The 13,459-nt window shown below is 30.1% G+C and overlaps 1 protein-coding gene across 1 annotated transcript; it reads left to right on the forward strand.

Moving 5' to 3' along the window:
- The first annotated feature begins 10,111 nt into the window (after window positions 1-10,111).
- Window positions 10,112-12,762, forward strand: LOC123270554. Its single transcript, XM_044736666.1, has 4 exons — window positions 10,112-10,241; window positions 10,281-10,816; window positions 10,908-11,210; window positions 12,342-12,762. Exons 2-4 carry the CDS (start codon window positions 10,298-10,300, stop codon window positions 12,735-12,737), a joined length of 1,218 nt encoding a protein of 405 aa, XP_044592601.1. The 5' UTR covers window positions 10,112-10,241; window positions 10,281-10,297; the 3' UTR covers window positions 12,738-12,762.
- The last annotated feature ends 697 nt before the right edge of the window (window positions 12,763-13,459 follow it).

Raw genomic sequence — 13,459 nt, forward strand, 5'->3', positions numbered from 1 at the left:
CTTATGAGACCTGCAATTTCTTTAACTGAAACTTTGAATGCTCATTACAAATTTTTTTTTTTTCAAATCAATTATTATTTATTTTTGTAAGAAAGACACGGGAATGTTATAATGATTGCACATTGAAAGTTACAATGAATATTAGCTAGAATAATTACGTGGATAAAAGGTGCATGCCAATTCGATGGAATTGGGAATCTGTGCAAGTCCAAACAATACTTTAATGAAATTTCAAGTCTAGATCTAAAAAGGCTATCCTATAAAGCGCCCAGCGGAGCGGGCGAGTAATAGCTAGTTTTAAATAATTAAGTACAAATGAAATGTACTCATGCAAGACATGCTTTTCCTTGTTTCGATGAACCAAATTTAAAAGCTAATTTTACCATCGTTATTCGTCGGTCTAAATCGTACACAAGTTTAAGTAAGATAATGCCTCTTAAAAGAATAGTAACAATGTGAAAATAATAATTAATTAATCGATTATTTACTGTATCAATATCCGTGAAGAAATTTTCTGATTCGACCATAAATCTTTTATAATTTTGATGTATGGTTATATGTCAGTTAATTTTTTTACGAGTATAAGGTATTGGTGGGTAATGAGGCTTAGCTAAGGAAGATTAAAAAAAAAATCGAAAATATTGCATTTAATTATCGAAATGGATCATCAATCTTTATTTTAATACCTTAACCATTAAATATAGTGAAGTAATGGTAATTTTTATCATAAACAAACACAAAATTGAATTTAAAAACCTTACGAATAAGCCTTATTTTATTACGGTAGGGCAACAAGACCTGCGGGTTATAAACATACTGGAAATAGTTATACTGTACTTAAAAAAATCGGTATTAGAGATCAATCATCACTTAAATTTAGCAAAAATACTTTTTTAGATGTTGATAGAAATTAGAACAATCATTTTAAATAATTAAAGATAAAATTATAAAAATTGCTTACCATTTACTCAAACCGTTTTTTAGGAATTCTTCTTTGCTACTTTAGCATATGACGAATAATGAAATCTCTAGAAGACAGGAAACGTGGTATCGAGACTCTATAAACTTGTCGCGACATTTCTATGCTAAACGCTTCTACTACAGTAGCCTTTAGCAGAAGCGGTTAGTTAAAATATCATTTTTGTCAGGTCTTATTACCCGTGGGTACCTCAATTATTTTCCGCGGAATATAGGGTAGAGTCGCCTTAGTCCTAGTTTTGGATAAGTTGAAATTCAATGATTGTGCAGAAAATTGTAATGTTAAAATAATATTTTTATAGAATTTTCAAACATTTTCATTCATACAAATAGAATTTATTATGCAATTACATTTATAAATTATTAATACAATAAATTGGTGCTTCTACTCTATCCAAAAATTATTTTAACATTTTTAAAACAATCTTTTGTGTCACTCTTTTTGTTCTTAAGCTGAAAAATGGATAATGCGTCGCATTGTTGAGAGTTAAGTCAATTCAAGAATTACCAAGCATAAAAATGTGCCTCGGACTTTTTTTTAAGAGAATTGAATGCCCTACTAGAATATGCTCGACTTAAATTTTTTCTCTCAGGTGGTTTAAGCAAGGATTTATTTACTGTGGAAATTTTTTTTTGGTTATTTAGATAAAAAATTATAATTCTAGAAAAAGGTAGAAAAGAAAAGCATGAGTGTATTCGAGCCATTAAATAATCAGCGATTTATTAATTTATTTTAAAATAAATCGAAGCTTTCTGGTATTTAAAGAAACTCCAAATGATTTATTTATAATCCCCGATAGTACTAAAAATTTTTTGAGAATTTTTCGTCAGCGTTTAAAGTAATACCGTCGTGTAAGTTATATTTCACCAAAATTATTAAATATTTTTTTCATCGAAAGATAAATATACATCAATAGCTCACCACAAAAATTTCAGATCGATTCACCACACTGTTTTTGAGTAATTAATTTTTTAAATTGCTTCTTTTACACGTAAAGCTATAGAGTCGATAAAGTTAGTATGAAATCTTTCGTACCATACAAGTGATGCAACTAGATTTTATACTAACTTTATATCGGCTCTTCATACTTTTATAGGGCTTCTTATATTAGTCTTATCTTGACGATATTATAGATGATAATTCAAGACCAAGACCAATATCATTAAAAACATCTTGCTAATCAAGTTTTGATAAGACATATAAATACAATGAGTATTACTATATGGAAATTACTCTTATTGAGACTTCATGCTTTAAGAAAGATTATAAGTATTAACTTAATTTTAGCGTATTGCACTGATAGAAGGATTTGTTTATAGTTAAAAATATTTGTTAACATTTAACAAATCATCTATTAGAGACCGCTTTTTAGTCCTTAAAAAATATTTCTTGGTATTTAAAAAGATTTATTAATATTTAATAAATGAATATCAGATTTATTAAATACAAATAAATCATTTTAAATACTAAGAAATATTTGTTTAATACTAAAATGTGGTCTCTAATAAATGATTTGTTAACTTTTAACAAATATTTTTTAATACAAATAAATTCTTCTATCAGTGTGATTATTTTTAAATTACCACATTTTTCGTATCAATAAAGCTTACACTTAATACGATAATACATACATATCTATATCTATATTTATAGATTCGTATGAGTTCCAAGTAATAACATCTGTATACAACAGCGATGAAAAAACACTTAGCGAAAAGTCATCCCGATATTTTTACAAATATGTTTGGTGTTTCAAAGACAAAACTTGAAAATGTATAACAGGTGTTGAATGATTTTTACTCATTAGGAGTTATGATTGAATTTTTATTTCATATTTTGACTCGATTAAAAAAAATTTTTAATTATTCAAGACCAAGGCGAGATCTTCACAAGACAATACAAAACGATATTGCAAATCACTTATTTTTCAAGATCAATACAAGAATTAAATTTTAAAGTTAAAATCAAGACACGATTAAAAAATTCGAGATCAAGACGACTTTCCAAATCTTGTTTTGACTCAGCTCGAGTGAAGCCCTATCTTAAAAGTAACTTTTAAGTTTACACGTACATATATTTATTTTATTATGAAGACTTCATTAATATCAATAATGGACGAATTGAGTGGAAAAAATATTTTTCTTAGTATCTTGAATAATTTTTATAAATAATTATTTTTATTATTTATTGAATTTTTTTTAATTATAACGATTATAAATTATCATTCATGAAAATAGAGACTTAAATTGAAACATTTTCTTAAAAATTTTCACATTTCAACTTATAAAATATTTTTACTGTCATTATTATTGTAAAAAACATAAAAAATAGTTGAATCTCCTTGTAATAAATTTATAATTTTTTTTTATTCTACATAAACAGAAAATAAAAATAGTGATATTGAGTGATTTAGTAAAGAATGTAAAGTATTTAAAAAAAAAAAATTTATTCAAAGCCAATCGGTTGACTTAATAAAGACGATGTTCACTTATATTAGAGGGTAGTAGCCCTGGAGAAAGATAATTACTACAGAGTCAGAAAGTTGTCGGTCCCGGTCATAACTTTGCGATTCCCTAGAGGATAGCTGCAATTTGTTGGCTGGGAGTAGAACTAGATTCGTGTATTAGGGAGAAGAAGGGGGTAGAAAAAAACCCCCGTCGCAATTATTGAGAGTGTGATAGAGCTAGAACAGAGAGCGCAAACCAAAAAGAATATATAAGAATGCTAACATAACTCATGAGTAAATTATTGTCAGTGTCAATCAATGTTGAGGTATTTGTCATTTTTCTGACAGAAATTGCAGCATCCAATGCCGCTCACTCTGTTTTGCGTTGAGATTGCATGGAGGGTATAAAAAATTTATCTGTAACAAACAACGAACTATTTGGTGGTTTTATATATCACACCTTCATGTATAATGCAGGTGTAATTTCATTTGACATGGTAATACAGGAATAAAAAAATATTCATCAACAGTAACATCTTCGTTTTTCCTATTTTTTATTTTTCTTTTCTGAAATAGTATTTTAGCTCCGTGCGGTTAACTCGAGTCCACTGGGGCCTATATGATTTCACCGAATAATAGTGTGAGTAGTTCGTACACCTACAAAAAATAACCCCTTTTTTCTTCTTCAATCCAACCAAAAAATATATCTACATATGTTTATAATACCATTAATCATGTACATGAGGAAAACCTGAAAACAAAAAAATTATTTATTTTTATTTATATCATCAAAAGATGAGAACTATTTATTGAAATACTTGTTGAAAAAGAGGGATAAAAACAAATATGCATAACACATCCGAAGAATGTAAAAACTTATATTTTACTAAAGTTTTAAGACTCATCCGACCCAAGAGATAAACCTAGGATTGACGCGGGATTACTGGTGAAATGATAGCTTCGAGTCTTCCGTGGACGTGGGTAAATGATGGATAGCAGTTCCATGGTGCATCAATAGCTCATACATAAGAATATATGTACAAATATTGTGTATTTTTTTTAAGTTTTTACTTTAAATCATTCAAAAGTTTCATATGTTGTATCGAATACGTATAGGAAAATTTTTTATATGGCCTGTATCCATATACAGCGTCACCTTAGAAAATTTTTTTACAGGTCATTCATTTGCATAATCAGTGCACACAAAAAAAAATTTACTTGAATCAAGTAAATAATTTTGAAGAACTTTATCTTCTTAACGAAAACAATGAAACTCTTCAAAATTGAATTTTGGTATTTTCTTGGTTCAAGAATTTGTCTCTTAATTCAAGTTAACTTTTTTCCAGTGCATGTGCCTTGAAAAAAAAGTATTTTTCAGTGTAATGGACGGTGTACTTAACATTTAAAAAAATTAGGAAAACGGTTAATCTTAAAGGCCATCCCTGCAACTTCCCGCTAATTCCATAATTAAGCGCTTAAATTTGCACTTATGACGTTTTTGAGTTCTTCGAGCTCAATGATATAATTTATGTGTTAATTTGAGCTCTCCAAGCTCAGAAAGTAAGCTATTCTGTGCTTTTGAGCTCTTCGAGCCCATTTATTAAACTTCGAAGTTTAATAATTCCCTGTAGAGAAAAAAAAAAACAGGAATAATTACAGTATAAAATGTAAAATCGGTCCGGTCGCAATCAAAACTAGAAAAATTACATTATAAAATAACATTTCTCTAAATTTAATTTTTTAATTTATTTTTCAGAGCTTTCAATGTAAATATTACATTCTACAATGTAATTCTTATAAAATCTGCAATAATTACAATCTGAAATTGTAATTTTTCCAGTTTTCATCACGAAGCGCCACGTTGAATTATACTGTAATATAACGTACACGTTGTATATACTGTAATTTTTCGAGTTTTCTTTTTTCCGTGTATTTTTTGGATTTTCAAAGCGCAATAACTTCTGAATGAATGAACTGATTTTCACACGGTTGGCGGCATTTGACGCAATTTTTTCAGCCTCATGAAAGATCTTTAAGTTTAAATTGACCGAACGAGGAATTTCGAAGTAATTCCAAAAAAACACTTTTTTGTGGTTTTCTTTCGACAACAATAACTCACGAACGAATCAACCGATTTCGACCGGGTTGGCGGCGATCGACGTGGTTTTTTGATACTAAAAGCTGATTAGTTATCAATCGGTAGAGCCGTCTAAAAGTCATTCTAAAAAAACCACATTCGAAAAAATTTTTTTTCATTGATTTTTTGAGATTTTTCAAAATCTACCGGCATGAATCAGTCCAAATTGTGTTCAAAATCTGTTTGACCGAGCTCTTTCAAAAGGCGCCAACCGCGATGAAATTGGTCAAACCGTTCAAAAGTTGAGAGGTTTATATACTTCCACACACGCATACATACAGACCCAGTGACACCCTCGCGAGAGTAGTCAGGGAAGCTTTATAGAACCTCAGAACGTCGAGATCTGATGAGAATTCGATTTTTGCAAAACGGGGTAAAACCAATAACTTCCCGATTTTTGAAAATTTTCAATTTTCTTAGCGGAAAGTTAAAAATGACTCTTAAAAATTAGTTTGATAACGTCAATGATGATTTTAAATTTTACAATTAAAAAATTATTCTTATTCTATTACTTAACACAAAAATAAAACAAAATCTTGTGACAGGTAACTTAACGTGAATAAAATCGTAATTTACTGTTGTCAAAAAAAAAAAAAAAAATTTTCCATCAAGCCTGTAAGAACAGGATTGAGTTATAGTGTGGAAAGAGTCGTACACTTTTTTATCATCTGAAAAAAAAATCATATCACGGTTATTATTATCATTATTATCATATAATTTTTATTATTATCGTGGCTGTTGTTGCTGTTATTACTGACGTAGCTTGGAATTTGATTTATCAAGCGAAGAAAATCCTATCATCGATGGTGCTGTAAGATTTTTCACTTCTGCTCTCTTTGATTAAAATGCGAGCTCAATCATCGTTCTGCACACCACCTAGGGATTTAACTCTGTTTCTACGGAGCTTTTACTTGCTGTCTTTTATTTTTTTCTCTTCAACATCGGCAGAATATGACTCTTCGAAAGAATCTACACAAATGCATACAACTGAACCAAAACCAACCCGAGATACTTTCTTTGTTCATGTCGCGCAGAATAGACAGAGGGAAAAAAATAAATTCATAATAAAAAATGAATACTCAGGTTTTAAGATATTAAAAAATTTCATCATCTCTGATGCTCATATTTTTCATTATTATATATTATATCGATCGTTTTACATCGCTCTGTTAAGGGGTAGTTGTAAATGAATTTCTTGATTATTGTAATTAAACCATCGAATTAAACGCATGCATTTATGCAAAAGAAACAGCAAATTTTTAATCTTTTAATAGCAAACCTTGAAAAGTCAGTATAAAATTTCATTCTTAGTCACAATGAAAAGAATATAAGGTGGATGCGTCGTCGTCTTTCGGTACTATACTAGTTTCCCGGGGGAGAGGCCAGAACGATTAATCAGCTGTTGGCAAGGCGGGGGAAACCGTCCCAAGGGCAACTTGGGCACAATGTTTCTTCTCATCATCCACAAACCACTTCTTTAGACGCAGAAGCACACACGCACATATATATGCCGATATAGAGCATTTTATACGAAATCGACCACTATGGAAACTATTTTCCGATTCGTCTGAAATGTTTATCATTTATAGTATTCACTTCGGGAATTTTTGAGGAATTTGATCATTTTTATCTAAACCAGGTTTTTTATAATTTTTTAAAAAAATCAGTAACTGCTAGTATTCTTCAGAATTTGAAAATTAATTTTGATACACTGAGAGAAAGATACACAGTAACAAATTTTTCGTCATTGTGTAAAGTGTAAAAATTTTTGTGTTGAATATTTCACTCTAGTGTGTAGAATTTCACATTCTCATGTGTTGATTTAACACATTAGAATGTTGAATTAACATTAGTTTGTGTAAAAACAGTTTGTAACACAAATATTTGTGTTTAATTTGACGAAAAATTTTTTACTGGTGTGTATAGTTGTCTAAACTAAGAAAATCTTGATAAATAGGATCACTACTATTTAATGGAAGTTCTTATACCTAAAATTATTTATTGTATTGAATCCCAATAAATAGTTACTTAAACTGATTTTAGTTAAAAAATATATTAAATATTAATATATAACTATCAAAAATATTTGAAAAATGTATTTTTGAATATCTAATATACTAGAAAATCAAACCCGCTTTGCGCGCTTCTGTCAAAATGTTTATTATCGACAATTTAATTAATCAATATTTTTACAAATTTTACTCATTAATATTTAATCCTTGCTATGGTAACCGTTGTTATAGTAACCATAGTAACAGTTGTCACATTATCCGTTGCTATGATAACCATTGCCATAGTTACCGTCGCTATAGTGACGGTTTCTATAGTAACCGTTGCTATGGTAACTGTTGCTACAGTAACGGTTTCTATGATAACCGTTGCCATAGTAACCATTGCTATGGTAACCGTTGCCAAAGTGGTCACCATAGCAACGAAAAGCGACAACAATGAAAACGTCACATCAACTTTTTAATAAAGGATTTTTGATTTTTGATAATTAGGCTGGCAATAGCCTAATCGGCTCGGTACCTGCATTTCGAAAGATTGGATCCGGGGTTCGATTTCGGCACGCACCAATATTTTTCAGTGATTATAAATAAAAAATATGTGCGTTACGTTGCCAGTCTCTGCACCGGCCGGGTTTTCTGTGGTTTTCCCATATAGTTATGGAGGTAAAATGTCATTATAGAAGTACCTCCAGACTATTTAAGGCCGTAATGCAAATACAGGTACTGATTATAACGCGTAAGTCAGCCACAGTCGCAGCACCAAGTACGCAGTTAAAAGAATAGGTTAAGGAGGTCCTTTCGCCGCCAATGTAAAATAAAAAATATTAGATTATGAGTAAATTTAATTTTTTTCTAATAGTTAAGGTCCTTATTTATCTTATAGTGAGGTTTAAATTATACTTTACCGGAAAAATTTTTGAAAAAATAAAATTTTTAAATGATAGTATTTGTTCAGAGTCTTACGAGAAAATCAGACGTTTGCAGTATTTCTCGAATTATACTATCAGTCATGGATTAGATGAAGTAAAAAAAAACTAAAAATCAGATTTTCGAAATATTCAGGTTTCTTTTTTTGCAATAAAATATATCAGTTACCGAGATATTTATTGAGAAATTAATATTTAAAAATCACAAAAAATTCTCAATTTACCTACAATAAAATGGAGTCAAAAGATTTGGCAACGTTGCGTAGCGCGCGAGCTTCAGACCATTCAATAAATTCAAACTAAACTTTAACGCGCTTATGTTTTTCATGCATACTTATTAGTTAATTTATTGTTAACAAATTTTCATAATTCATAATTGAAAAATAAAACAATAATTAAAAAATACTAGCATTCCTGCCATGAGACATTAGAATGTTATGGTTTTGTGACTAAACATTTTTAATTAATTTATATTGTGCAAATAAAAATGTAAACAACCGAAATAAAGCGTTGCCAAATCACGGACAGGTTACTAACAGCTGATTTACAACAGTCAAATTAATTTTTGTATTTAACTATTTTTTTTTTTAATTTTCAAAATTTCAACGATTAATGCCTCATATACTATTTATTTTTTAATTTTAGGAATTTTTATGAGTTTTGTATTTTAATTTATTGAAAATTTATTACGACAGTTGTTATGACTCAACTGGAGCGAAAGGACTTCCTTAAATAACTATATGCGTGAAGGTTGATAATAAGCAGAAAATTTGAAATAAATTTCGAAAGGCAGATTATAATAGTGTGATTTGAAAGAAAAAGTTGAAAGGCAGATAATTACTGTGATGAAAAAATTGTAAAAAACAGTTCTTACTGTTGTACAACGTGACAAATATATCTATCTATCTATATTTTTGATAATTATATTTTAATGACAGAGATGAAGAATTTTAAAAAATTGTCATATTAAAAATTAATTAGAGTTGTATTGTTGATTAGATAATTTATTTAGCAAACATAAGTGAGTTTAAAAAAAAATATGTTATCAAACAATGATATTTGATAATTTTTTGCCCAAATAAGTAGGTCACTATTTATATTTTATTCTGAATACTTAAATAATATACACATAAACGCTCATTACCATGATAAATAAATGAGGTTATTAAGATTTATTTATCACAATGAATTACTCATAACAGATAACACAACATTGTTTTATTAATCAATATTTTCATTTATAATGCGTAATTCGTGATTAAAAGCTTCTGGGTAAAAATGTAAACTGTCGTATCAATTAATTGCACGAAGATAAGGTTTTTATGTCACTTAGATTCTATTCGAGCGAGACGATCTTGAATTTATTTATAAAAGTGGTGGATTTCATACAGTTAAGAGCGTGTTTTTTTTAATAAACTATATTGTTTATTTATGTTCAGCTGAATATTTTTAAAAACAATAATACACACAAGCCATTTAATTTTAACTATAAAAATATTATTCATTTTTAACAAAACAAAATTTATTTAAAATGTTAAGTTCAGCGTGTAACAGAGATAAATTAGTTAAAAATTAATTTATCGAGACATATTTTTAAAATGTATTGAACTGATATTATTTTATTTTTTGAGTGCAAGTAAAATTCTTCGTTTATCTGCATATTTATTTAACTTATCGATATAAAATCATATTAGCGAAAGAGATTTATTAACAATTATTACGGTTCCGTCTGTCTACATTCCTTGACACCAGAACTGACAAAAATTAACTTGTTTTAGCTATAGTGTCGATAAAAATAAAATGGAGCACGAAAGTTTTGATAAAAATGACTTTTTCCTTAAAGTTTTGCGTTTGGGATTAAAAAATAATAGCATAACTGATGTTAAAGTAGTGAAAAAGTTCCACAATGACAAGAAAGGCCAAAATTTTTTGAGCAATTTGTTTACTGTAACTCTAGAATACACACATTTACTTTCAAAAAATGGTTCGTCCAACGCAATTAAAGATTCTGCTAATTTGTTCATAAAAAAACCACTGCCAGATAAAACTCACGCGCTGTTGTTCGAGATGGATGTTTTCGATATAGAGTCACAAATTTTGAGCGACGTTTTGCCTAAAATTGAACAGATAGTTGGGGTTAAAATTGGCCCTAAATTTATCTACCAATCAAAAGAACCTTCTGCAATCATAATGGAGGATTTGTGTCAATTCCAGTTTAAGATTAAAGACCAAATGTTAGGCTTGTTTAAAGATCATATAGGCATGGTCATTGAAACACTTGCTAAGTATCATGCAGGATCGATTGCGTTAGAAGAAAAGGTATTTTTATTTCTTCATATTTTTCGATTTCCGCCAAATAAGATTGATCAATAATAATTACTTCATTCATTGAAATAAAACAATTTTTCAGCAACCAGGATTTCTTCAACAGTTCCGTCAAAGTTTATTCAGTACACAAACGCATCCGAATTTTTTAGGAATGTTAGCGACTAGTCTCGAAGACCTTGCAAAAAATATGCTTAATTGGCCAGATGCAAAGTGCGTTGAAGCTGGTTATAAGCTTCAAAATATCTCTAAGAACATCGTAGAATCTTCCATACAAAGTATTGATTATGACGAAGATGAATTTTGTGTTTTGAATCACGGCGATTGTTGGATCAATAATATAATGTTTCGTGAAAATGACGCGAATGAACCACTGGAAGTTCGTTTAGTAAGTTATTAATTAATGAACTAAAATATTTTTTTGTTATACTCGCTCCAAAAGTTCAACTTTTGAGCGCTGGGTGGCGTCCGAAAAGATACTAATTTCTAGAGACTCTACCATACCGTCTTTTTTCCGCGGCCTAGGCCGCAAAGTTTGCTTCCCCCATTTTTTCCGTACTGTCTTTGTGAAATCGGATGAAATTTAGAACGAAATAAATCAAATTCTAGTGTACCAGCCAGTCCCATGGTTAAGCGGTATAACGCTTGTCATGCTTGATTGGGACTGGTGAGGCGTGGGTTCGAATCCCGGTGTGAGCTGAAATTTAATTTTCAGTGAATATCGGTGCTCGTAACTCACGCCGGGCTGTACAGGTTTGGGTTTTTCGATGGTTTCCCCAAGCCCTGTGTTACCGGTGGGGCACAGGCAAATGCGTGCAGTTTCCCCAAAGTCGGCCCATCGCCGCATTACTCTCCAGGCTGAAAAAGTATGTAATACCGCCAAGCTTAATGTACCGATCAGCCTGGAGTCCCCTTCCGGTCTCGGCCGGACCCCCATCGAGACAGAAGTCTGAAAAGCGGGGTTAAAATAAAAAAAAAAAAAAAAATTCTATAGTGTACCGACCCATGATTTTGAGTAAATTTAAACTTAGTTACTATTGAGTGGCGCTAATTATTTTTCTGCTGGCAGTTTATTACGAAGCGGACCTAATGTTAATAAAATAACAACCATGCCATAAATAAACATTAACAAAAAGATAATTAATATAAAATTAAGTTATGTTGCCCTTGTAAAACTTCATAAAATTTGAATATGTCATTATTTGCCTCCTATCCCTCAAAAGTTGAACTTATGAGCGATAATAACAAAAAATATTGTATGTCATTTGGCCACTAAGTAGTGATTTTGACAACGACGATTTTACGATATTCGTTTTAAAGTTTCTGATGCGAATGTACAAAAACGAGCGTAAATTTACGTCCTCGGCTTCGCCTCGGAAGTTAAAATTACGCCCGTTTTCGTACATTCGCAAAACAAACCTTAAGCTCATATTGCAACATCATCGTTGTCAGAAAATCGCCACTTTGCGGCCGTATGACATAAATTACTATTTAATTTTAATTAATAAATTTGAATTAGATTGATTTCCAACTGCCTGTTTGGACGTCTCCAGCGATCGATTTACTGTACGTACTTGGCCTTTGTCCCGAATTCGATATCAAGTACATATTAGATGACTTCTTCTTGGAAAAATATTTGAAAACTCTAAAAAATAATATGGAAAAACTTGACTGCAAAAGAAAACCGCCGACTTTTGATGAGCTTAGATTGTCAATGTGGAAGCGACGATCTTTGGGTCTCATAAGCGGATTGGTATTTTATCCTAAGGTTGCGATTAAAGCTGAGGATATTGGTACTATAAAAGACGTTCTAGATAATCAAATGAAAGAGATCAATATCTATTCATCGCCGGAAGTTGTCGAAAAATTAACCAAGCTCATTCCTTTGCTGGAAGAAAAAGGGTATTTCGATTGAATTCTACTAACTTATACAATAAAACATTCAAAAAATTCAATTTTATTATTTTAATAATTTTTGTTTGTTTATTTATTTTTGATAAAACCTTGAGTACGATCAGAAAAATTTAGTTAATAGTAAATAAGAATAAGTATTGACATGCCAAATTATTCTTCATAAATTTGTAGTATTGATAGAATTTCAAATTACCAAGTGTTATAAATGTATGAAATATTAATATTACATATTATCTTCGTTACGTAACTGATAACTTGAGAAATGATATGAGCAATGGTTCGACATGTAAATATATATTTATATCTATTGAGATAGGTCAGCGGTCGTATAAATAGAATAGCCAGAATTTTTCATCATTCTTCATTACTATTAATTGAATACTAATCTTTCTTTGTCGCATTTTTTGTTATGATCGACGAATTTAATCGACCCCGATGATTTATTTGATAATAAATTCGATCAGATACCTAGAAAATTAAATTATTGCAGTGCATTGCACGGAAATAATTATCGCTGGGTTTTTTTTTCGTTATTTGTACTGTCTAGCATCGTTTAAAAGTGAATCTTATCAAATCACTTATCAAATTGTATACAATTTTGATTTAGAAAGACTTTTCGTGAGCTTTACGATAATTTTGGATGTTAGAACGGTTTTATGTTGCAAAATTGATGCAGTCTATCAAGAGTAGAACACACATGTTGATGTGTATAGATATTTCGGG

Source organism: Cotesia glomerata, linkage group LG8 (genome assembly GCF_020080835.1).
Source record: "Cotesia glomerata isolate CgM1 linkage group LG8, MPM_Cglom_v2.3, whole genome shotgun sequence".
NCBI lineage: Eukaryota > Metazoa > Arthropoda > Insecta > Hymenoptera > Braconidae > Cotesia > Cotesia glomerata.